This window comes from Trematomus bernacchii, unplaced genomic scaffold (assembly GCF_902827165.1).
Source record: "Trematomus bernacchii unplaced genomic scaffold, fTreBer1.1, whole genome shotgun sequence".
NCBI lineage: Eukaryota > Metazoa > Chordata > Actinopteri > Perciformes > Nototheniidae > Trematomus > Trematomus bernacchii.
This window is the reverse complement of record NW_022988007.1, coordinates 978,880-1,006,497: the sequence shown is the minus strand read 5'-3', so window position 1 is coordinate 1,006,497 and position 27,618 is coordinate 978,880. Positions and strand designations below refer to the sequence as shown.

The following is a 27,618-nucleotide window of genomic DNA, read 5'->3' as shown; positions in this document are numbered from 1 at the left end:
ACAAGAATCTGATAGAAAAGAAAACCAATAGAGTCCATACCTAAATATGACACCCCAATACAGAGTTTACAAAATAAAGACAACTTCAGAGTTTTGTGCATTTCCTCTTAAAATAGAAAATGGTGAAGAAAATAAATTTGAGAATAAAGTATAAAAATGTGTACCACATAAAAAACAAGAGAATTTTTATTTAGTAAACATTAGTCTTAGTGTGAAAATCTAATCATTTCTTCCATTAGGCCCGGTTTCTTTTCCTACTATGGATTGGAATGCTTTGTCATTCTGCTGTGGATGCTGTGATCTGTTCTGATTCATCTCTCTGGAGGGTACGTCTTCAGAAATCACTTTTTAGAGATTCAGCTGTTTGTTCATTCTTCGTTTCTGATGCATTCGTTCCATTAACACCTGCTCAGGATTCAGGTGCCTTGTGCCATGCCGCTTGTAAGCAGCAGTTAGAACTGCTCCACACAATCTCAAATGAAATGAAGACAAATCAAATAAACATTTAAAGAGGAATTTTGTTTAAAAAATAACAGTTCAAAAACTCCAGTATTCTTTCCAGCGGTTCCACAATAATTACAGTTGACAGCATTCAAAAATAACATTTAGATGGGACACTTTAGGAATAAGTGTTAGTATATTTTCATATTTCATTTTTCCAGCAGCAAATGTATCTTGAAAACATGCACGTTTTAAGAAAGCTGGTAAGGCATTTCAATGTTCCACATGTTGCTTTGGTTTGAAACGTAAATCAGCGTGTCAGTGATTTTGGCTGAATGTACCATTTCTCTTTTTTATTATAATGTTCATTATTATCAGCCACTGTCAGTATAAAAAGGGAAACCATGTGTCATTCAGGCGGAGAGGCATTGGGTGAGGGTCTCTGTACAGTCTGATCAAATCTGCTGCTCCCAGTGAGGCGGCCAGCACCTCACTGTTAGTAGCTGAACATCTGTGTGGAGCCGCTCTGATGGGGGGGGGGGTGGCTCTGCACGGGGCGGCCCCCCTCTCCCTGACCCTGGGCCTCCTGACTCCCCCCCTGAGCCCCCTCCCCCATGTGGGTGACCTGTCCTTCAGGCACCGGCCTCCAGGCCTCCAGCTGGCCCAGGGGGTTGACCAGCGTGGTCACGTTGATGAAGTGGGCCACGGACTGCGAGCCCCCCCCGGGCCCCACCGTCTCCGGGACCAGCTCGGGGGGGCGGTTGTGGAGCAGGGCGGAGCCGCTGACCGTGTCGAAGGTGACGGTGAGGATGGAGCTGTCCAGGCTGAGGGGCCGCTCGCCGGCCGTCAGGTGACCCACGGCAACCGGCTGCAGGCTGGTGAACTGGGTGGGGGGGTGGCTGCTGATGGGGGTCACCGTGATGTTGGTCAGCCCCCCCGAGCTGCTGGGGGAGGCTGACGGAGCACCGGGGTCCGCCAGGACCACCACCTGGAACAGCAGCACGTCAGAGACAGGTTCAGAGAGGTCAGACATTCTGCTCAGTCCCAACGCGAGAGGAACTTTACACAATTCATCCAAAAGACGTAAATATATGTATATACTTATGATATTTATCTTATATTTAAACAATTCTGCAGTTTTTCTAAAGACTACTAAGAGCATTGTACCACATTTGTTACAGTTATTATATATTTTGGATGATGTGATGGATCAACAACCTCCAGGAATCAGAGAAATATACGGTAAGCAATAGCAACATTACATCCAACTGTCCATTATGACTTGTTACTGGATGCTACATCGGTCTTTCATTTATTTGAAAAAATTAAAATGACATTACTCTATGTAGATATTACAACATGCATTTTAGGACTTATTTCCTATGGTTAATATGGTTAATATGTTAGTGTGATGTTTGGACATTATATGTCAAATGTCCTGTTTCTTTTACATTGAACCCTCACAGGTTTTATTTCATTAATAACCTTTTAGAGGGACATTTTATTACAAGTTAGTTACTTGTGAAATCAAATGTGCATCTTTTCTTTGACCACAATCAACAAATATAAAGTGAAGCTCGCAGTAACACAGAGCATAAATCATGGCTGCTGTAAACAGGAAGTGAGCAGCTGCTGTATCCTGGCACAAGCTCATTTGTTGTGGCTTTTGATAAATAGATATCCAACATGTTATTGTGACAATAGAACAAACGTTAGTGATCATGTCCTGTACCTGCTGGATGCTCTGCACAGCAGAGCTGGTCTCCGTCTCGTCTCCCACGATGACGGCGCTGAACTCGATCGGCTCGTGCCTTGTCTCATTGTAGTCCACGTACTCGTCAGACTCGGAGAGCTCCGGCTCAGCGGGGACTCTGTGCCTCCTCCGGGGGGCCCGGCCGGTCCTCTCCTGAGGCAGCCCGTCTGAGGCCTGAGGAGGAAGGAAACATCATGAGAACAGATTCTAGATCTTACTGCAGACATGTCACACAGGAGGAGAGTAACACCAAGCGCAGAGGTAGTCATGGTAACGCTGACTCACTGCTCATACTCTGATGGTTACATATTTAGTGACCAATAAGCATACTTCCTTGCACCACCAGGAGTTAAGGCTGTGCAGGTATACAGTATATACATTTGTTTTATTCAAAACTTGTATTGACCTTTAATGAAGCTAAGGATGACATCATCCCTTGAACAGAATCCTTTATTTGAATGTATTCATGGGATTTGGAAAGTGAGTATTAAATCAGCTTTCTTTGAAGAACATTCTTCAGTGTGCGGCCAGAGGGAGAGCAGACCGTTTGTTTGAGTGAGGTTCATTGGTTGATTTTGAAAGTCTGTATTAATTACATCTATATTTCTAAATGGATTTGGACTTCTTGGATGGTCTGGAGTTATTGGAAAAGTGTACATCGCCCAAACTGTTTGGTACTACCCTGCAAGGATGCTAAGCTAAAAGAAACAAGAGGGCCTTTTTCTATCATTGCTTAAAGTGACGACCCCTGACTAAGTGACATCTTTGATATTATTTTCATTGCTTAACTTCTGTGACTATAGACGTTTATGTTCAGGTGCTTACAGCGCCCTTATCATGAGAGGCTTTCATTTCAAACAACAGCACTGTTCTATTCACTTCCCCTCACACATACTGTAGCTGCTCCAGAGCCTGCTCGACCCCTCGGTTGGAAGCCAGCGATGTACAAGACCTCAACATCCTTTTAGCTTCAGATTCAGATCTGTAAACTATGCAAAAGTAGCTTTAAATCAATCTTAATATCTGGAGGGAGTTTAGAACTGGAAAGTTATACAAATATATTTTAGAACCCTACACAATTCTAAAGAGATGCCTGCCTGTAAGGCCTCTGCTTCTACGGTAATGTAGTGTTTAGTATATACTTAACTAAATATAATCAAGGCCAGGTCCTATACCATCGTACCTTGTTATATTGATTCATGTATTGATATGGTGTCCTCTCCCCTTAGTCGTTAATATACAAGACTATGCAGGGTTTTCTTTTGACTTTGTCTGCTGCATTTATACTCTATGTTGTCAATTGTTTCTGTATTGGTATTTAAGATGTGCACACGCACTAGAAGTGTTTCATTATCGGTGCAGCAGAAGACCCAAAAGTATGAACATATGGAAACTTTGTATGTTTGTTTTTGAGATGTTTAGATCAAAAACAAGTTAGAAAACAAAGAATTTGAAATCAAACACATTGTCACTTGAGTATTATCAAGCTGATGAGATCTGACCTGCACGAGGCTGATGGAGTCGCTGATGGTGGAGGGCTCCTGGAGATCATCGAACTCATCCATCCTCACAGACACCACCTGCAGCACCAGGAGAACAAGCACATTCAGGAGGGAATACCAGCAGATGGCCTGGGGGGGGGGGGGGTGACTCACCTCCCGCTGTGACTCACCTCGGGGTGTTTGCGCCGCAGGTGTCGGTTCATGGAGGCGCGGGTGGAGACCTTGGTCCCACAGAGGTGACACGACTGGGCCTCCACCTTCTCGTGGGTCAGGTGGACGTGCTTCTGCAGCATGTACTCCGTCAGGTACTTCTTATCACAGGTCGCACACGTCCACGTCTTCCCCACTGCAGAGAGGGGGGGGGGGTCAGTCTGCTGTTCATCTCATTTACTGTTCTGACCCTAAAATGACCTTTACACTTAATGTGATGCATTTCATTTTGTAATGGAGAGATGAACATTTGCTTTGTGACTAAAGACATATCTAATACATGTTGGGGAGGGTTATCTACCCAGAGAGAATGGTTGCAGGTCAAAGAGCACCAGTTGTATTGAACACACACACACACACACACACACACACACACACACACACACACACACACACACACACACACACACACACACACACACACACACACACACACACACACACACACACACACACACACACACACACACACACACACACACACACACACACACACACACACACACACACACACACACACACACACACACACAATTTATCTATTCCTTTGTCATTTATAAATACAAATATAACATCAAATCATAATAATAACCTTAAGACCTATTCCCCAAACTTGCAAAATATGAATTATTTATGAATAGATAAAACAATACTGTTTAGATAGTTCATTAATTTAACTGAAATAGAAAGCGGCTCAATATTTCTATACCTGTGTTTTGACTTCTGTACTATACTTGAATGATATTGTTAATAATTCATGTACTATGTATTTGGAAAGGAGATGCATTTAACTGCAGAACGCCGGCGATCTGTCCTTTGCTCTCCTCCTAGCTCGTTGAGCCATCCTGCTTAAGTGGAGGGACAGTGTCCCGCCCACTCACTCACAGTGGCTGGCAGACGTTATGTCCTGCATGAAACTTGAAAAGATCAGATATTCACTTCTATACTCAAACAGGACATTTCAGGAAGCCTGGGAACCTTTTGTTTGAAATGCATTCCACACTCTGTAAGACGATCTGCTATTGGTATAGCTTATCTGCAGCATATGTGTGTATGTGTGTATGTATGATTATGTATGTATATGCATTACATACAGATATATGACTGGTGAATAATCGTGTGTATGAGGCTCACTGGCAGTGAATGTAGGAGATGACTTTAGTTGTTATTGTTTGATGGTGTTCTTTGTAATTATTTGTTATCTTTGTAAATGCAATCAGAACCATTGTCTCATTTGTATGCATATATTTTGCTTTCCACTTCTAAATGACAAACATTACTTATGCATTGTCGAAACGTAATACAAATAATTTTGATCAGAATAATTAATGTACTATCCTATATAGTTTCTGGGCCTCAAACTTCACAAGCATGGAGATAATAATATAGCATGGAGATAATAATATAGCATGGAGATAATAACATAGCATGTAGGTCATACCGTCTGTTCCCAACCAATCCTTATTCCAGCCTTCAACTGTCTCACATTAAAACGTTTTTTTTCTGGCTGCATTCACTAGTTCTTGTCCAACCCTAACCCCTCCATGTGGTCCCATGTAGAGAACAGTGTAGAGTGGAGCAGCAGGGTGTGAGGACTTGCCTGTGTGGATGAGTTTGTGCGTCTCCAGAGTCGTCCTCTCACTGAACGTCTTTCCACACAGCTCACACATGAAGTCCTTTATACCTGCAGGCAGAATGTCAAACAGTCACATAAAGCAACCCGTCTCTCGGTCTATGACACCAGCACAGCCACGGGCACAATGGGATTCAAACTCCAGGCAAAAGCTCAAAAGCTTATGTCCTTCTTCAACATCTCACTCTTTGGAAAAGGTGGGGAGAATTGATATTTCAATTGTTCAGAATAATAATGGATTATATTTGAATGGTTTTATTTTGTGAGAAATCTGAATCTGTGATGTAACCAGTAACATCCCTCTGTCAAGTTACTGTAGTAGAAGTACACTGCTAGTTAGTCTACAGATGAGTTTCATAGTTGAAGTGCTTTGGGAGCTTCATGTTAGTTACTTCGGGGAACATTTAGTTGGAATAGAAACATAATTCAATATTTTCCGTATCTACACTTTCTAATAAATATAGCTGTTTGGGGCCCCGGCAGTAGCCTACCGTTCCAGGTGTGAAATTGTCTCAAAGAGAAAGCTGCCAGCGGAGCACAGGCCGAGCCTTCAGACATGTTTTAAACGGGCACTGCACTAGTTCGTATAATGAATGATTCTGTCTGTAATTTGAAAAATAACAATTGTAAAATAGGTAGAGCTTTAAAAATGTGTCAAATCAAACCTACTTGTTCACAATACTTCTAGAAATGACCTGTGTGCGATTACAGTTGTGAATTGCATTATGAGGTAAACATTTGTGGCAGTTCTAGTGTAGGTTCTACGTGTATCAAATGCCCTTGTTTATACTTTCTTTGTGAACCAGTACCACACATCGGACTGACCTGTGTGTCTCTTGTAGTGTTTCAGCATGTTGACCTTCTGGGCGAACTTGCGGCTGCACTCCTTGCACTCGTACTCCTTGATGCCCTTGTGGAGCTTCATGTGGTGCCTCAAAGCGTGCTTAGTCTTCATGCCTGCAGCAGAAAAGACCCTCTTTATGATGATCCCAACAGTGCTGTGTTTCTGCACAGGGAGAGAAGGTAACACGGGGATGGAGCTCACCTTTCCCACACTCTGCACACAGGAAGTCCCGGATGTCGTCGTGCACCCTAAGGTGCTCCTTCAGCATGTCCTTCCTTGCGAATGACTTGTCACACTTATCACAGCCGTGGCTCTTCACCCCTGGAAGAATAACATGGCACATGTGTATAATCACTGCTTCTATTTCCATCAAAAACAACCCATAGATGTGAGAGGCAACCCAATTAACTATTTCATTAACGTCCATTTAAATGCACTAAAAATAAAAAAAGAGACAAGCTAAGGTGTAGCTCACAGCTTACTCACAATCCCCATGGCAACATTATACTTTATGCTTACATCCCGCAGAGCATTATCAGAATGGGTCAATCCAAGCACATATATATATATTTGTTTAGATCGTTGGAACTTTGTGAAGTACACTCTTGATTAAAACATGCAACTATCATCCCAAGACTTAAAGAGACCCCCCATCAGATGGTTAAATCAATATTCATGGTTCATGATCACAGCCCCTCTGCAGTTTGTTCCTCTACTGGGACATGTCTTCATGCTTTAATGTTCAAAAAGCTCTTTATCTCTCTCATACTGCCTGTGCTTCAGCATCTCTTTTCACCCTCTGTCTGAAACCAGAGCCCAGTCTGCTCTGATTGGTTAGCTGGCCGGCTCTGTTGTGATTGGTCAACCGCTTAGAGATGTCCCGCCCCTTAGCTTATCACGTGCAATGTGCTGTAGCGCTAGCCAATAGGAGCATGAGTTGAGGAAAGTTCACATGCATTGGAACATATTGTCCCGGGTCTGTGCTGCTCACCAGTGTGGATGATCTTGTGCCTTTCCAGGTTACCGATGCTGTTGAAGATTCTGCCACAAATTTCACACGGATGGATGTACCTTTAGGACACATGAGCAGATTACTAATTATTACAAAAACTATACTGCAGATTGTTCATTTTATAGTTCAACAATAGTCCGTCCTGTACCTTCTAAACAGTGATAACACTAGGTTTACATTGATTAGCAACATATTTGTTAAATATATAGTTCCATTCAAATCCATTCTCTAACCCGTCTGCTTCTCTTGATCTTCCTCTCCCAGTTTGTGATAAGTATATTTGAGGACATGAAAATAGTTTTCACATGGACTCTTCATCAGCAACTTGAAAGTAGTGTAAGTAATATTGTTCTATATCATCAGCAGACAGCAGACCTCCTGTCTCCATGCTTATCCAAACACTCAGCTTGCCTGGACAAGGCTAAACAAACATATAGACAACAACTAAAAGTGAGAGTTGGAAGATGTTTGTGTTTACTTCTGCACGGCAGGGTCCGGCAGCTGCTCTCTGTGGATCACCAGGTGAGCGTTGTAGGTGGCCTTCAGGGCGAAGCGGCGGTTACAGATCCCGCAGCCGTAGCCTCGCTCCTTGTGCTGATCCAGGATGTGCTTCAGGTACTCTCTGCCCTTTGCAAATGACAGCTAGAGACACAGTAGAACAATTGTCTTTGTTAATCTCTGCTCCTCACTGTTTAATCAGACAGCCTTGGGCATGTTGATGAAAACTCTGCTCTAGATAACTGGGGAAAGACAAAACATTTATATTCAAGAACATGCTTCTACCCTCTGAATCAGCTGGATATGATAAGATAAAGAAGTGTGTTTGGAAGTGTGCAGACTCACCTGGCATTTCTTGCAGTTGTACTTGTGGTGCTCGGGATCATCCTCCTCCTCTTCATCGTCCGTGTCGTCGCTGTCGCACGCTGAGATGCCGATCTTCTTGATGAAGCATTCCCTCTCCTGCTCGTCCATCAAAGCTATATCCTGCAACAAACACCACTCTATGAAATCATTCAGCTCACACATAACATCCAGAGAGGGGGCCAAACCAAGTTTACTACAAATGTAGGATCCAAAGAACTATTTCAAATCCATAGTGACGGTAGAAAACGGTCAATAAAAGGTCTTTTCAAAAATTGGAACAAGAGATCCTGGAGAATATAGTCATAAGAGTCCACAAGATATATTTGGCTGATGGTTACAACCTGAAGGATCGGCTACTGACAGACTCAACATGTCAACATACAGATAAATACACCATCTTAGGGCTTTACAGACAAGTACTTGTGTTGTCATGCATTGGTATTCATTTTATTATAGTAGAAGTGTGTTACTACGTATTGAGGAATTATTGGATTCTGAAATTCTTGGTTCACTTAATGAGGGTGCAAGAGATCATTTTGGGTTCTCTTCCATTCTTGATTGCTATTCTGAGGAGTTTTTTTGTTTGTTTGGGTTTTTGTGGTGTGTGTGTGTGTGTGTGTGTGTGTGTGTGTGTGTGTGTGTGTGTGTGTGTGTGTGTGTGTGTGTATTATAAATATTGATGCATTACGTTAATGTTGCAGCTGGTAAAGAAGGAGTTCATTTGAATAACTGTATATACTCTAATATACGTGGCTTGCTTCAATAATAATACATATCTGTTCATTTGTTGATTTTATTTTGTATTATTAATCTGAATCAAGAAAGAAATTAAACTGTATTAAATATAAATAGTGCATTGAAAGAAGATTATTTCCCTCTAAAAATGGTAGTGGAGTGAAGTGAAATATAATCTTAGCACAATAATAGAGCACAAATACTGTATGTGCTTAAAGCTGCTCCGGCTCTATTTTATAATAAAAAGGGCTCAGGTTTTGTACATGTTTTGGAGAAGAGGCATGGATTCACAACCCCTGGAATATAAGTAGAGTTCTCTGTGGTCTCATGCCTGTGCCTTATATCTGGATGATAGCTAAGCTACGTCAGCAAGAAGATAATCTACAGCTGTGTAACGTACATACACAAATGTGTGTGTGGAGTTTGTTGCCCTCTGCCTCACCTTGAAGTGAACGTGGATGTGATCTCGGAGCACGTCCACGCGGAAGAACTTGCGTGCGCAGATCTCACAGGTGTACTTCTTATCGCCGTGAGTCAACAGATGCTTGTTCATGTTGCTCCTGCAGGAGAACACCTGTGCACACACACACACACGTCACAGAGGAAGTACTTTGTTATTCCCTCAGGGTTCCTGTGCAGTGTGCAGTGCTCACCTTGCCGCAGATGGGACAGGGGGACGGCTCCTTCCTGTACCTGGTCCCCTCCTCTCCGTTAGCCTCCAGCTCCTCTCTCTTCATGTGCTTTGGTCCTGTCCAGATGCATTATGGTATTAGTTAAGCAAAGAGCTTCAAATCCCACAGGAAGAATAGGGTGACATCTAGCATCGCTCGGAGTGGACACACAAAAAAACGTGCAGCGCTCAGAAAAACCTGTCTAGCTTTTGTCTTAACACAAACTTAGTATTCCACATTCGGTTATGTATTTCTCCTACATTTCCCATTCTGAAAACAGAGCATGACCAACATGAACAGAACTGAATGGATCCTCTCTCTCTCTCTCTCTCACCCACACCGTGCCTCCTGTGGTGCTCCTGCATCACGTCTTTGCGGTAGAACATCTTGTTGCAGATTTCACAGGAGTAGAGCTTCTCTCCGTGCTTCTTCTTGTGCTTGGAAAGGTTACTGTTGGTGGAGAAGAACCGCGAGCAGATATCGCACTGGAACGTCTTGTCGTCTGGAGAGAGGAGGAGAAGATAAGGCCTGGCAGGGATGCAATCACAATTTGCAAAAAGAAACCAGACAAGATAACCTTAAATTAAACCACAAAAAAAAGAAGCTTGTCTGACCTGTGCGACAGTTGTGGAACTTTAAGGCATTTTCCAGGCGAAAGGATTTCTCACACGTGTTGCATTTATATTTGTAATCGTGGTCAGGCTGTCAGGAAAACATGAAAATAAGTCACATAAACACGTAACCTAGCAGGAGACTTTTTAAAGGGGCTCTATTAGGCTGATGTTCAGGTGTAGAACAGTATGTAGTGTCTCTACTTTAAAGAGTCCTCTCCTGCTGATGTTCAGGTGTATATCAGTATGTAGTGTCTCTACTTTAAAGAGTCCTCTCCTGCTGATGTTCAGGTGTATATCAGTATGTAGTGTCTCTACTTTAAAGAGTCCTCTCCTGCTGATGTTCAGGTGTATATCAGTATGTAGTGTCTCTACTTTAAAGAGTCCTCTCCTGCTGATGTTCAGGTGTATATCAGTATGTAGTGTTTCTACTTAAAGAGTCCTCTCCTGCTGATGTTCAGGTGTATATCAGTATGTAGTGTCTCTACTTTAAAGAGTCCTCTCCTGCTGATGATCAGGTGTATATCAGTATGTAGTGTCTCTACTTTAAAGAGTCCTCTCCTGCTGATGTTCAGGTGTATATCAGTATGTAGTGTCTCTACTTTAAAGAGTCCTCTCCTGCTGATGTTCAGGTGTATATCAGTATGTAGTGTCTCTACTTTAAAGAGTCCTCTCCTGCTGATGTTCAGGTGTATATCAGTATGTAGTGTCTCTATTTTAAAGAGTCCTCTCCTGCTGATGTTCAGGTGTATATCAGTATGTAGTGTCTCTACTTTAAAGAGTCCTCTCCTGCTGATGTTCAGGTGTATATCAGTATGTAGTGTCTCTACTTTAAAGAGTCCTCTCCTGCTGATGTTCAGGTGTATATCAGTATGTAGTGTCTCTACTTTAAAGAGTCCTCTCTGCTGATGTTCAGGTGTATATCAGTATGTAGTGTCTCTACTTTAAAGAGTCCTCTCCTGCTGTGATTCAGGTGTATATCAGTATGTAGTGTCTATACTTTAAAGAGTCCTCTCCTGCTGATGTTCAGGTGTATATCAGTATGTAGTGTCTCTACTTTAAAGAGTCCTCTCCTGCTGATGTTCAGGTGTATATCAGATGTAGTGTCTCTACTTTAAAGAGTCCTCTCCTGCTGATGTTCAGGTGTATATCAGTATGTAGTGTCTCTACTTTAAAGAGTCCTCTCTGCTGATGTTCAGGTGTATATCAGTATGTAGTGTCTCTACTTTAAAGAGTCCTCTCCTGCTGATGTTCAGGTGTATATCAGTATGTAGTGTCTCTACTTTAAAGAGTCCTCTCCTGCTGATGTTCAGGTGTATATCAGTATGTAGTGTCTTACTTTAAAGAGTCCTCTCTGGATGCAGGTGATCAGTGTATGTCTTTTAAGAGTCTATCTTTTTCGGTGTATATCAGTATGTAGTGTCTCTACTTTAAAGAGTCCTCTCCTGCTGATGTTCAGGTGTATATCAGTATGTAGTGTCTCTACTTTAAAGAGTCCTCTCCTGCTGATGTTCAGGTGTATATCAGTATGTAGTGTCTCTACTTTAAAGGTCCTCTCCTGCTGATGTCCAAGGTGTATATCAGTATGTAGTGTCTCGACCTTTAAAGAGTCCTCTCCTGCTGATGTTCAGGTGTATATCAGTATGTAGTGTCTCTACTTTAAAGAGTCCTCTCCTGCTGATGTTCAGGTGTATATCAGTATGTAGTGTCTCTACTTTAAAGAGTCCTCTCCTGCTGATGTTCAGGTGTATATCAGTATGTAGTGTCTCTACTTTAAAGAGTCCTCTCCTGCTGATGTTCAGGTGTATATCAGTATGTAGTGTCTCTACTTTAAAGAGTCCTCTCCTGCTGATGTTCAGGTGTATATCAGTATGTAGTGTCTCTACTTTAAAGAGTCCTCTCCTGCTGATGTTCAGGTGTATATCAGTATGTAGTGTCTCTACTTTAAAGAGTCCTCTCCTGCTGATGTTCAGGTGTATATCAGTATGTAGTGTCTCTACTTTAAAGAGTCCTCTCCTGCTGATGTTCAGGTGTATATCAGTATGTAGTGTCTCTACTTTAAAGAGTCCTCTCCTGCTGATGTTCAGGTGTATATCAGTATGTAGTGTCTCTACTTTAAAGAGTCCTCTCCTGCTGATGTTCAGGTGTATATCAGTATGTAGTGTCTCTACTTTAAAGAGTCCTCTCCTGCTGATGTTCAGGTGTATATCAGTATGTAGTGTCTCTACTTTAAAGAGTCCTCTCCTGCTGATGTTCAGGTGTATATCAGTATGTAGTGTCTCTACTTTAAAGAGTCCTCTCCTGCTGATGTTCAGGTGTATATCAGTATGTAGTGTCTCTACTTTAAAGAGTCCTCTCCTGCTGATGTTCAGGTGTATATCAGTATGTAGTGTCTCTACTTTAAAGAGTCCTCTCCTGCTGATGTTCAGGTGTATATCAGTATGTAGTGTCTCTACTTTAAAGAGTCCTCTCCTGCTGATGTTCAGGTGTATATCAGTATGTAGTGTCTCTACTTTTAAAGAGTCCTCTCCTGCTGATGTTCAGGTGTATATCAGTATGTAGTGTCTCTACTTTAAAGAGTCCTCTCCTGCTGATGTTCAGGTGTATATCAGTATGTAGTGTCTCTACTTTAAAGAGTCCTCTCCTGCTGATGTTCAGGTGTATATCAGTATGTAGTGTCTCTACTTTAAAGAGTCCTCTCCTGCTGATGTTCAGGTGTATATCAGTATGTAGTGTCTCTACTTTAAAGAGTCCTCTCCTGCTGATGTTCAGGTGTATATCAGTATGTAGTGTCTCTACTTTAAAGAGTCCTCTCCTGCTGATGTTCAGGTGTATATCAGTATGTAGTGTCTCTACTTTAAAGGTCCTCTCCTGCTGATGTTCAGGTGTATATCAGTAGGTAGTGTCTCTACTTTAAAGAGTCCTTCCTGCTGATGTCAGGTGTATATCAGTATGTAGTGTCTCTACTTTAAAGAGTCCTCTCCTGCTGATGTTCAGGAGTATATCAGTATGTAGTGTCTCTACTTTAAAGAGTCCTCTCCTGCTGATGTTTAGCATTTAAAGAGTCCTCTCCTGCTGATGTTCAGGTGATATCAGGTATAGTACTTTAAAGAGTCCTCTCCTGCCTGATGTTCAGGGTGTATTTGTATATCAGTATGTAGTGTCTCTACTTTAAAGAGTCCTCTCCTGCTGATGTTCAGGTGTATATCAGTATGTATTGTCTCTACTTTAAAGAGTCCTCTCCTGCTGATGTTCAGGTGTATATCAGTATGTAGTGTCTCTACTTTAAAGAGTCCTCTCCTGCTGATGTTCAGGTGTATATCAGTATGTATTGTCTCTACTTTAAAGAGTCCTCTCCTGCTGATGTTCAGGTGTATATCAGTATTAGTGTCTCTACTTTAAAGAGTCCTCTCCTGCTGATGTTCAGGTGTATATCAGTATGTAGTGTCTCTACTTTAAAGAGTCCTCTCCTGCTGATGTTCAGGTGTATATCAGTATGTTGTGTCTGCAGCACCTCTTTTCACCCTCTGTCTGAAACCAGAGCCCAGTCTGCTCTGATTGGTTAGCTGACCGGCTCTGTTGTGATTGGTCAACCGCTTAGAGATATCCCACCGCTCAGTTTATCATAAACAATGGGTTTGGAGTGTTAGCAAATAGGAGCGCAAGTGTTAATTAGTGATGTCACTCCACGGGGAGGGACCGGTGGGAGAGAAAGTCCCTCTGGAGGGAACACATGGATTTAGTCTTTGCAGACCGTTTACATGCACTAACACCTATAGACCACAACAGGAGAGGAAAGCCCATAAAGCAGGTCAGGGCCTCTTGAGCAGTGAACTCACCATGTTCTTGCTGTGCTTGTAGGAGATGTGCTGCTTCAGACTCTCCTTGCGGCTGAACAATTTGTCACATTCATCACATTTGAACAGCTTATCCCCTGTGAGAACATACAGGAAGGGAATCCTCAAAAGGTGATCTCCACACATGAATCATTGATATATCCCCTTACTCAGAACTCCATGCACGCACCATGAGAGCGCACGTGTCTGTTGAGGTTGCTGCTGTTCTGGAAGACCTTGCTGCAGAGGGAGCAGCGGTACACCCTCTTGTGCTCTCGCGCTTTGTGTCTCTTCAGGACCCCCCCCGCTGCCTGCAGAGCTCAGCAGGCTGCCGTCTGCCTCTGAGGGCCCCGAGCGCTGCAGCTTCACATCTGCACACATCAGGATCACAATGTCAAATAATAATACAAAGTCATCAATAATAATAGCAGTATCAGAAAAATAAACGTTGGTTATGCAGCACTTTTTAGAAAAGAAATGCAGCGCACAGTTATTTATTATTAGATAAATAAAGATAGAATAAACATAAACAATTATTCATGGGAAAAATATGGAAAATATAACTCACTAGATTTGATTGAAATTACATAAAAAGGAAATAATTCAAATAATTGATAGATGTTGAACATATACACATGATAGTTCTGGTTGGTTTCTAATCAGTAATATATACTGTATATACACACTATTGTACATATCTGCAGACTTATGAAGACACATCTTTCTTTACTACAGATCCTGACCAAAAGAAAAAAAATGTTTTAGATGAAATTGATATATTAGAACAGTGCTCCTCAGCACCACTGGTGGTCCGCGAGTGCCCCCTAGTGGTCCGTGGTAAAATTGGTAAAATTTCAAATTTTTAATTAAAGTTTTGTTCAACAAATGTTCAAAAGTACATCTCAAAGAACCGCTTCCCGTCACTTGTAATGTAAAAATAAGGGAGGGATGAAACAATATAGATTTGATTGTGGATCACATTCAAAAACTATTTATTAAATTGTGGTGAATTGACTTTATTAGGATTATCGTGGATATCTTCATGAGTATATATGAAAAGCTGTTGGACTCAGCGTTACAGACTTATTTATTTTCTTTCTTTCTACCTTCTGATATAAGATGACCTGTTTTTTAAAAAGGTTTGAAAATATTGTTCCTCAACAAAGTGTTTAGTGATTCAAAGACTTTGAATTGCTTAGAGTTTAAGGCATATTTACATGATTATAGATAATAAAGTGAATCTTGATTATTTAACCAGAATACTACTGTAATAAAACGTGGTGCTGTCACATGTCCCTGCTCCTGCCTGCCTGACTCTATGTTACCCTCACCTCTGTGTCTGCCTGTTACCCTCACCTCTGTGTCTGACTGTTACTCTCACCTCTGTGTCTGACTGTTACCCTTACCTCTGTGTCTGACTGTTACTCTCACCTCTGTGTCTGACTGTTACCCTCACCTCTGTGTCTGACTGTTACTCTCACCTCTGTGTCTGACTGTTACCCTCACCTCTGTGTCTGACTGTTACTCTCACCTCTGTGTCTGACTGTTACCCTCACCTCTGTGTCTGACTGTTACTCTCACCTCTGTGTCTGACTGTTACCCTTACCTCTGTGTCTGACTGTTACTCTCACCTCTGTGTCTGACTGTTACCCTCACCTCTGTGTCTGACTGTTACCCTCACCTCTGTGTCTGACTGTTACCCTCACCTCTGTGTCTGACTGTTACCCTCACCTCTGTGTCTGACTGTTACTCTCACCTCTGTGTCTGACTGTTACCCTCACCTCTGTGTCTGACTGTTACTCTCACCTCTGTGTCTGACTGTTACCCTCACCTCTGTGTCTGACTGTTACCCTCACCTCTGTGTCTGATTGTTACCCCTCACCTCTGTGTCTGACTGTTACCCTCACCTCTGTGTCTGACTGTTACCTCTCACCTCTGTGTCTGACTGTTACCCTCACCTCTGTGTCTGACTGTTACCCTCACCTCTGTGTCTGACTGTTACCCTCACCTCTGTGTCTGACTGTTACTCTCACCTCTGTGTCTGACTGTTACCCTTACCTCTGTGTCTGACTGTTACTCTCACCTCTGTGTCTGACTGTTACCCTCACCTCTGTGTCTGACTGTTACTCTCACCTCTGTGTCTGACTGTTACCCTCACCTCTGTGTCTGACTGTTACCCTCACCTCTGTGTCTGACTGTTACCCTCACCTCTGTGTCTGACTGTTCTCTCACCTCTGTGTCTGACTGTTACCCTCACCTCTGTGTCTGACTGTTACCCTCACCTCTGTGTCTGACTGTTACTCTCACCTCTGTGTCTGACTGTTACCCTCACCTCTGTGTCTGACTGTTACCCTCACCTCTGTGTCTGACTGTTACTCTCACCTCTGTGTCTGACTGTTACCCTCACCTCTGTGTCTGACTGTTACTCTCACCTCTGTGTCTGACTGTTACTCTCACCTCTGTGTCTGACTGTTACCCTCACCTCTGTGTCTGACTGTTACTCTCACCTCTGTGTCTGACTGTTACCCTCACCTCTGTGTCTGACTGTTCTCCTCACCCTCTGTGTCTGACTGTTACCCTCACCTCTGTGTCTGACTGTTTCTCCACCTCTGTGTCTTGACTGTTACCCTCACCTCTGTGTCTGACTGTTACCCTCACCTCTGTGTCTGACTGTTACCCTCACCTCTGTGTCTGACTGTTACCCTCACCTCTGTGTCTGACTGTACTTCACCTCTGGGTAACCCTCACCTTGTGTCTGACTGTTACCCTCACCTCTGTGTCTGACTGTTACCCTCACCTCTGTGTCTGACTGTTACTCTCACCTCTGTGTCTGACTGTTACTCTCACCTCTGTGTCTGACTGTTACCCTCACCTCTGTGTCTGACTGTTACTCTCACCTCTGTGTCTGACTGTTACCCTCACCTCTGTGTCTGACTGTTACCCTCACCTCTGTGTCTGACTGTTCTCCTCACCTCTGTGTCTGACTGTTACCCTCACCTCTGTGTCTGACTGTTCTCCTCACCTCTGTGTCTGACTGTTACCCTCACCTCTGTGTCTGCCTGTTACCCTCACCTCTGTGTCTACTGTGTACTCCTCACCTCTGTGTCTGACTGTTACCCTCACCTCTGTGTCTGACTGTTACCCTCACCTCTGTGTCTGACTGTTCTCCTCACCTCTGTGTCTGACTGTTACCCTCACCTCTGTGTCTGACTGTTACTCTCACCTCTGTGTCTGACTGTTACCCTCACCTCTGTGTCTGCCTGTTACCCTCACCTCTGTGTCTGACTGTTACTCTCACCTCTGTGTCTGACTGTTACTCTCACCTCTGTGTCTGACTGTTACCCTCACCTCTGTGTCTGACTGTTACCCTCACCTCTGTGTCTGTCTGTTACCCTCACCTCTGTGTCTGACTGTTACTCTCACCTCTGTGTCTGACTGTTACTCTCACCTCTGTGTCTGACTGTTACCCTCACCTCTGTGTCTGACTGTTACCCTCACCTCTGTGTCTGACTGTTACCCTCACCTCTGTGTCTGACTGTTACCCTCACCTCTGTGTCTGCCTGTTACCCTCACCTCTGTGTCTGACTGTTACCCTCACCTCTGTGTCTGCCTGTTACCCTCACCTCTGTGTCTGACTGTTACCCTCACCTCTGTGTCTGACTGTTACCCTCACCTCGGTGTCTGCACCTGGTTACCCACTCATCCTTTGTGTCTGACTGTTACCCTCACCTCTGTGTCTGACTGTTACCCTCACCTCTGTGTCTGACTGTTACCCTCACCTCTGTGTCTGACTGTTACCCTCACCTCTGTGTCTGACTGTTACCCTCACCTCTGTGTCTGACTGTTACCCTCACCTCTGTGTCTGACTGTTACCCTCACCTCTGTGTCTGACTGTTACCCTCACCTCTGTGTCTGACTGTTACCCTCACCTCTGTGTCTGACTGTTACCCTCACCTCTGTGTCTGCTTGCAGTAGCAGCGGCTCCAGGCCGGCGTCCCTTAGCTCTCCTGCCCCGGCCCTGCGCTCTCTTTGGGGCCGGCTGGGCTGCGGGGGGGCCGCCCTCCTGCTCCTCGGGGTCCACCAGGATCTCCTCTTGGGGCAGGAGCGGGTCGACAGGAAGCACCGCTGCTGTCCTCACCTCATCAAGATGACTCAGCAGATTGCCTGTAGGGGAATCAGAGCATGTTACCATGACGCAGCACTTCCTCAGCTTAAAGATGTTTTTAAGATAGATAGATAATTTATTCATCGCAAACTGGGAAATGATGCTGTTACAGCAGACATTAAAATAATTAAAAGCTGGAATTATAAACATAATAAAATAAAATAAAAACAATAAACAGCAAGTTTATATACATATCTACAGCAGAAAGGACCTGAACCAGAAAGAATACCTAATATATATATTACAGTAGCAGAAACATATATACATATGATTGTATATAGATTACAGTCGTGTAAAGTAGCTGCCGTGCAAAATGTTCATGGTGATGGAGAGGGAGAAACTACAACTTTGGAGCAGTGAGTTCTCTGCCGGCCAGAGGGGGGTTAACAGTCAGAAATCACCATGCTGGACACCATGTGGATAGAAAACGATGGAAACTTCCATGTACTGCAATGTAAAGCTAACAACCCTTAACTTAGCTTCTCTGTGACTCACAGAAAAGGACATTTCTAATATGGACTGATGGAGGTGCTCGATGTTTTTAATGAACTCACCTGCAAGATTATTTTCCGCCACTGGGGGCACATAGGCTGCAGTTTCCTCAGAGGTCTCTGTCACTTCTGAATTAAAAAAGAGAAAATCCATAAGACGCAACTCACACTGTGGCCATGAAACGCATCAGTGCTGCAGTGGTGTGAAGTAACTAAGTACATTTACTAGAGTACTGTACTTAAGTACAATACTTGAGTATTTCAATTGTTTGCTACTTTGTACTTCTACTCCACTACAATTCAGAGGTAAATGGTGTACTTTTACTCCACTTATTTGATACCTTTAGTTACTTTACAGATGTGGATGAATGATGTGAAATATAATCAAGTGTTAAATCAGACTTTAGTTCCACCTGGAGTAAATTCACAAGCTACCCTGCAGTATACAAAGTCATTCAAACTAGCTGCACCTTTACCAGCTTTGAGAACACTTTCATGATCAATCATTATAAAACATATCATATATATTATTCTGAAATGGATCAATCTGCACAATGACTACTTTTACTGTCGCTACTTTAAAGTGGACCTATCATGCTATATTTAAATGATATATTGTAGGGCCATACCTATATAAGGTATATTTATACGTTTCTGTTTTCAAAATACCAAACAGATCATGCATTTTAGCCATGCCTCATTTCGCTCTATGTGCTGTTTGCTGTCTACGGGTCTGATTCTGCTGACCCCTGCAGGAGAGGTGAGCCGTGCTCTGATCAGCTGCTGGGCTGTCAGAAGAGGGGGAGAAAAAGAGATCTCCGTCCTCCGTGTTATATTATATAGAGTCGTTATTCATTTGTTTTAAAGCTCAATAAATAACAAAGAAGACCTTTGACCAGCACTTTTCTAATTTTGTCCGGAAGATTTAAACTTTAACGGACATCTTGACCGGCGAAAGTAACTGAAACTGAAACTCTGCCGCACGGTCCCCTCGTTCCTTGGAAGAGGCGGAGAGGTGGGTGTTTGTCATCTGCTGGTGGACTAACCGGAGAGAATTACAGTGCTTGCCTCGACGGGGAGGGATTGCATTGAATTAAAGCAGCGGGAGCAACCGCTTGCCTCGGGGAGGGAGAAAAAAAGCCAGAGCGGAGAATAAACAGAAGGGTAACCATGGTAACTATGGGCGGGAAGTCTTCTTCGCTGCTTTTGTGGCAGACTACAGCGCCACTTACAGGCCTGGCATATGTACTACAGTGTCTCCAGCGCTTTCGAGCGGCAATGGCCGGCCGTGGCCCAACCCAACATTCCCCTGATAGGTGGAGAGTTGGCCCAATAGCCGTAGCGCCACCGTCCTGACGTCAGGACAGTGTTCAAATCTGGATCAGTTTTTATCAGATCCGTTGCAGCCCCTTTTTTAGAGATTTGGGTATGGAGGAAAATAGAGAGGGTTGTGTTTTCTGACACTTGGTGAGTTCCCTGGAACACCGGGGACACATATTCATGTAGAAAAGACGTACAAAAGTGCATTTTGCATGATAGGTCCCCTTTAAGTATATTTGGATGCTTATACTAGTGTACTTTTACCTGAGTTTAATTTTGATTGCAGGACTTTTACTTGTAACAGAGTATTCCTACACTCTGGTACTTCTACTTGTACTCAAGTACAAGATCTGAGTACTTCTCCCACCTCTGCTCTGCTGTGTTGTGATGTCACCTACCTGGTGGAGGTGCTGGTTGGAGTGGAGGCTTAAGCATATGCTTCTCCATCTTCTTGGCGTAGAAAGCTCCGTACCACACCCTCAGCTCTGCTCCTGGCAGCACATCCTGGGAATCAAACAGCAAAAGTTACTTCACACCAATCCTGTGTGAGAAAATAAATGAGCCGATGAATCCCTAAATCTGGACCCACAGCACGATTCTGAAAGGCTCAAGTTCAGGATGGACACACACCTGCGAGGTGTTGAAGTACACGTCCCCATCCAGCTGGTAGGCCGTCAGGTTCTGGTGTGTGTGCTCAGAGGCCGGGCGCACCAGCATCATCCAGTTGCAGTCTTCTTCACTGCTGGAGTCCAAACACACCACCACGGAGTCCTTCTGGAAGATCTGAGCATTGGAGGACGGCCGGTTAGCACACATTCATTTCATTTCAGAGCAGCAAGTGTTTCTTACTAAGTTGGATGACTGTGCAACTTAAAAATGGTTATAATTCAATCAGGAAATTTAATTTAGAATGCACTTTGATTATACTTCTTAATATATATGTAAAATATATTACACAGTATTCATGTGTTAATAAGCCTACTTTTCAAATAAATTCAGTCAATTCAAGTTGAAATCATTTTCTAACAAATCTTAGATGATAAAAAAAAACAATAACTTATTTACATAGTAAGCTTGAAATATGCCCTTCCTATTTCCCCTTATTCTAATAAATCCTTGAAGCTGCCAGTTTTTTTTGTAACTAAATAAATGAAACCCTATGGAGAGCTGTTCTGATTATTTTCTTAAAGCATGTTCTAGTATCAAGCATAATTTACCTACATTCGATTGATTTTGCTAACCTATATTTTAACCTAAGGCAGTATACCTCACATCTAGTGAGGGGCCAGCCCTTTGTAAATGTTCTGCATGAGGCCCTCAGTGAAAAAAGTTTGGACACCCCTGATCTAAACCATATCATGGAAACTGTCATATTTTTTAAATATTTATATATTTGAGGCAGAAAAAAAATCAGGACATTGGGAAAAATAATTGGTTTTGACCAGGAAAAAGGCTGTAGATGAATCCTACAACTAACCGACATTTCTTTACAGGACAAGACTGACCCGGGTAAAGAGATTTCTAATAAATTCAATTAAAACCAGTAGATACACAAACTGTTCAGGGCTTCTCAGGCTGCACCTTCAGAGGGAATGCTCCTTCCTGCTCCGGATGGGGGACCCTCTTAGCCTCAAAGGGCCCAAAGCGGGTCCTCTTGACAAGGCGGCGCAGCACAAACACCCCCTCCTGTCCGTCGGACCCCGGTCTGATCTCCAGGCTGCTCGGTAAAGACGACCTGATCCAGGACAAGAAGAGTATTCTTGTTAAAACGGCAAAAACACAAAATCTGAATCAGGTTAAAGGAATTAGCTTTGGTGTAAAGCGATGAATACACAGTACATTTCATTGTTTTTGAAAAAAGGAGCAAACTATGAAAACTATTTTAAATTAAAAAAAAAGAGAGAAGAAAGAAACCTACGGAGCCCTGGAGGGTTCATAGAGAGAAAAATAAATAAAACGAGGCCACGTTTTATTAATTTGTGCGCACAAGATACTTTTTAGTTCGCACAAGATACTTTTTTTATGGTAAAACACATTTAACTGCCCGATTATTACGCCATATTAGTTTTATGAAGAATATGTCCGGTTGCCAGGGCGTGTGTGTGTGTGTGTGGGCATTTGTTTATGATAGTGTCGTTCGTTCCGGTGCACTCCGGCAGGACTATAGCACTACATTGAGATTAAGATTAAACTAATTTCTTTCACTTGGGAATACACATATAACTATGGAGAACCAGATGTGTGTAAATTACTGTTCATGGTAATTTGAAAACAAATGCCGGTGTCGGACACACACAAACACACACAGAGCGGAGCTGAGCACAAACACACACACATGATGACCGGACATCTCAAGGTTCAAGGTTCAAGGTTCAAGGTTCTTTATTGTCAAACATAGCTACAGAGTAATTATGTCGTTGAAAATCTTATGTCACAGGCTTCTCCAACAATGCAACATAATAATACAGATATTAAAAGTAATACAAAAAGAAAAATAGTTCTAAAATAAAGTGAGTATGTGGAATAGTGCAGTACGAGTCTATATACAAGTTATTGGAATGATATATATTAGATAGTAGATATATATTACTAAGTAGAAGATTAATGTTTTGAAATTGTTTCAGCAGTTCAATTGTTTAACAGTCTCACTGCCCGCGGGAAGAAACTGTCTCAGAATCTTTTTGTTTTTGTCCAGATGCTGCGGTAACGTCTGCCAGACGGCAACAGAAAGAACAGTTTGTGGCTGGGGTGATGGGGGTCTTTGATAATCCGTAGGGATTTCTTCCTGAGCCGCTGGGAGTAAAGGTCCTCCATGGATGGCAGCTCCGTCCTGGTGATGTTCTGTGCAGTTTTCACCACCCTCTGTAAAGCCTTACGATTGAGGGCGGTGCAGCTGCCGTACCAGGCCGTGATGCAGCCAGTCAGGATACTCTCTATGGTGCACCTGTAGAAGTTGCAGAGTATCCTGGAGTCCATTTTGAACCTCCTCAGCCTGCGGAGGAAGAAGAGCCGCTGTCGAGCTTTCTTGGTGATGGTGGTGGTGTGAAGAGACCATGTCAGGTCCTCAGTGATGTGGACCCCAAGGAACCTGAAGCTGCTGACTCTCTCCACCGTAGTCCCATTGATGGCGATGGGGGCGTGTCCCTCTCCCTGCTGCTTCCTGTAGTCCACAATCAGCTCCTTTGTTTTGCTGATGTTGAGATGGAGGTTGTTATCCTGGCACCAAGATGTCAGGTTTTCGACCTCCTCTCTGTACGCCGTCTCGTCGTCGTCTGTGATCTGGCCGATGACGGTCGTGTCATCAGCAAACTTCACGATGGTGTTGGAGCTGTGTGTGGCCACGCAGTCGTGGGTGAACAGGGAGTAGAGGAGAGGGCTGAGCACGCAGCCTTGAGGGGCACCGGTGTTGAGAATCAGGGTGGAGGATGTGATGTTTCCCACCCACACTGCCTGGGGTCTGCCCGTCAGGAAGTTCAGGATCCAGTCACAGAGGGAGCTGTTGAGACCGAGGTCTCTGAGCTTGATGGCCAGCTTGGAGGGCACAATGGTATTGAATGCTGAACTGTAGTCAATGAACAGCATTCTCACATATGTGTTCCTGTTCTTCGGGTCCAGGTGTGAGAGGGCAGTGTGGAAGGTGAGGGCTATGGCGTCATCTGTGGACCTGTTTGCTCTGTAGGCAAACTGCAGGGGGTCCAGAGAGTCAGGGAGGGAGGAGGTGATGAATGATTTCACTAACCGCTCAAAGCACTTCATGATGATGGAGGTGAGTGCTACTGGGCGGTAGTCGTTGGGGCAGGTGATGATTGTCTTTTTCGGGACAGGAACGATAGTGGAGTGTTTAAGACATGTGGGGACTACAGACTGCAGCAGGGACCTGTTGAAGATGTCTGTGAACACCTCTGCCAGCTGAACTGCACACACCCTGAGAACACGGCCAGGGATGCCATCAGGTCCAGGAGCCTTGTGTGGGTTAACCCTTTTAAAGGATTTACACACATCTGCCCTGTTTAAAACAAAAGGGCAGGGCTCTGGCTCCTGAGTAATAGGGGGAATACTCTGGTAGTTCGATGTGTGTAGAAGTGTGTGTGGTTAAACGTAGCAGCCTCGATCTCTATTCAGCTGTTCTAATGAAGGGAAACACAGTGAAGTAAACAGTAAAAGGCACAGCTCTTTGCAGCTGGTGCTGCTCTTCTCAGATTCTGCTGAGTTACACGTTACTGCCTCCAGTGCCCTGTACGACGAAGCCAGTTCAACAGACCCTGGATATGTTTGAGTTACCCGGCTTAACTAACCCTAACAAACGCGATCTCGCTAAGCGGTCCAACGAAGCTGGTTATCAACTCAGTAAATCAACCAGGGTTTCTCTGTCCGGCTGAGAGCGCGTTCATGTGAAAGGGACGGGGTTAGCAACATTTGACCAATCACAAACATGGAGAAGCGTGCGTCATACTTCATGAATGAATAGTAAATAGCAAATCCTGCTTCGTAGTACAGGCCACTGGTGCCGCAGAGATTTCATGAAGTGAAGGAGGTTTTCCTTCTATAAAACAGCTGTGGGCAGCAGATACTGTGAGAGTCCCGGACAGGAATTCATAGATCAAAGCAGACTGGTTTACAGACTCTTCCGTTTTACGAATCCGGTGCTTAAACAAATAGCTCTAAACCCCTGGCCAAAATGTCCCTAAATGAAGTCCGAGTTTGAAATATATCTCAAATAATGTATGCACTGCCATTTCTCCACATAAACATAACAGTCTGCAATGAAACGGTCGTCTCCTCTGTGCTCCACTTCCTACTTGGCGCACCGGTAACTTTCTCGTGCGAACGAGAAACGAACTAAATACTTTCTCGTTCGCACAAAATACTATCTCGTGCACACGATAGTATTTTGTGCGAACGAGAAAGTATATCGTGCGCACGAGATACTTTTTTTTCTTCTCCATGAACCTTTAGGGGCTCCGTAGAAACCTAAATATACTCAAGTAAGATCCATTATATTTCCTTAGTATTTAATCTAATGTTTTTAAATATACAGTTAGTCGATTATATTTTAAGGCATTTATGCAAAATAAAATGTGGATTTGCCTGTTTGCCAGAAAGTAAAGAATCTGCACTGCGCTCTGTACACACACTATCTCTTCTCAAGGTCTGAAACATCATAACACATACACAGGCTGCTCATAAAGGGGGGCTTTATGAGCAGATTACATGTCTGCAGCTTGCAGGAATCACACTGTGAATTGAACACTGTGAAGTGAAATGGATGGAACCACGGCAGTCAGAGCTGTCACTCACCGGGCCCTGCTGAGGACGTAGGAGTCCTGGACAGTGACCAGGGGCCCCAGCTCGGGACACTCAGAGTCATGGTACTGGCCACAGTCCTCACACCCTGCAACACACACACACACACACACACACACACACACACACACACACACACACACACACACACACACACACACACACACACACACACACACACACACACACACACACACACACACACACACACACACACACACACACACACACACACACACCACACACACACACACACACACACACACACACACACACACACACACACACACACACACACACACACACACACACACACACACACACACACACACACACACACACACACACACACACACACACACACACACACACACACACACACACACACACACACACACACACACACACACACACACACACACACACACACACACAAAAAATGAGCATGTTGGTTCCCCTGCATCATTTTAAAGCACAGCTTGAGGAATTTATATTTGATACTCCTGGTACCTGTCTTTGTGAATACGTTTGTAAATTGTACCCCACACACACACCACTGTCACTGTCAGTGAATGCAGCAGCTGGACTCATACTCACAGATGAACTCATCTGGCGTCTGCTCAGCCATTATGCCAAACTACAAAAGGAAGAAAAACATAATGAAATGTCATGTCATTATTAGGGTCTGACAACTAGCATGTATTTCCTCCAGATCGTCTCTGAAATATGTGTCTTTATATCAAGGAACTACTTTAAGAGTGTCAGAATGTAGTAGTAGTAGTAGTAGTAGTAGTAGTAGTAGTAGAACCCCCCCCCCCCCCCCCCCCTGCATACACATAACCCGGGTTATGTGTATGGAGTGCATACACATAACCCGGGTTATGTGTGGAGTGCATACACATAACCCGAGACACGGAGCTGCAGTGCCTCAGACCTCCAGGCTGAAGGCATCCTGAAAAACATGAGCTGTTTTTCAGTATAGCTACAGCTGGAAGATGCATGTTAACGTTTGCAGTCCAGGGCAGGACATGGATCCAGGATTTGAGTCGCTCCCAAACTGTAGCCGGGTTTTAACTCCGATCTGAGCGGCTCCTTTTCACTGAAATGTAACAAAGAACAGTCGGCATGGCGGATGGACCGGAGACGCAAACCAGCAAACCGGAGTCGCTGCTGTTCAGAGGCCGGCAGAGAGCAGATGGAGAGGCGGGAAAGAGCTCGGAGCGACCCGGACACCGCGGCTGCACCTGGACTATAACACTGCGGCGCCATTTTGTAAAATACTGATGTACATTTAGAGAGAAACACGTTACCTTTCCTGCAGAAGACCCTTCATTTAGCGAATCCTGACTCCGGGTTCCAATCCGCTCCAGAAACGGCGCAGGACCGGAAATGAACAGAGCAGAGTGCATTGTGGGCAATGTAGGCGCTCAACTCAATTAAGCTTTGACTAGGAAATTAGAGGTTGTATTGAAGTTTACTAAGCAAAAACTATATTTAAAAGAACATACCTCTTAATTGTGTCATGTATTAAGTTCCACAAAACCTTGTAAAATAATTTAGAAAAAAATACCACTTGTACTTGTTTGCTATAAAAGTACTGCATTACAAGTACAATTACAGAAGTCTTTTCAGTCAAATGTGCTCAAAGTAACATATTTTAAAATAGTCCTTATGCTGAATGAACCCTTACAATAATATATATATATATATATAATTATATATTTTAAGGGATTATTATTTCCTATATTTTTGTTGTAGCTGGCACAGCTGATAATAATAAAATGGTACTCTAGGACAGCCATTTTGCTCTGTCATAGTCCTAAAATACATAATTTTGTTAAAGTGGAAATGTCTGCCATTTTTCATTTAAATATATTTATAATTTTGCTCTTCAAATAAAGTACCAAATAAATGTTTTTATCATGACAAGAAAACATGCATTTTGCAGCACTAGAATAACAAAAAAAAAACACATAAAAACAATTCTCGATTTTCTAAATTAGCAAATCTTAGTACACTTGCAATTGTTGAAACTTTCGTTTTTAGAAGATATACCTCTTCAAAATTAATTTCACTTTATGCATTTTTAAGTGTGAGATATGATTTCACTCAAAAGCACATCATTTGCTATAGCCTGATAAAAAAACATTTAATAGATATTGAAAGAGAACCTAATTTAAGTACCAGAAGTGGAACAGCAAATCAAAATGTAGTTTTAAAGACACA

General features: G+C 43.3%; 1 protein-coding gene across 1 annotated transcript; it reads right to left on the bottom strand.

The window, feature by feature from the left end:
• Positions 1–168: 168 nt before the first annotated feature.
• Positions 169–26,787, bottom strand: prdm15 (PR domain containing 15). The gene is given in 25 exon segments (XM_034117357.1): positions 169–1,429; positions 2,174–2,368; positions 3,697–3,774; positions 3,867–4,042; positions 5,507–5,590; positions 6,365–6,496; positions 6,585–6,704; positions 7,375–7,454; positions 7,874–8,037; positions 8,239–8,379; positions 9,437–9,568; positions 9,648–9,742; positions 10,000–10,167; positions 10,280–10,367; positions 14,116–14,210; positions 14,303–14,412; positions 14,414–14,483; positions 18,067–18,276; positions 18,832–18,897; positions 20,487–20,592; positions 20,719–20,871; positions 21,670–21,823; positions 25,387–25,480; positions 25,990–26,029; positions 26,703–26,787. Coding segments are annotated over 24 exon segments (3,234 nt in total). The 5' UTR covers positions 26,021–26,029; positions 26,703–26,787; the 3' UTR covers positions 169–937.
• Between the last annotated feature and the right edge of the window lie 831 nt (positions 26,788–27,618).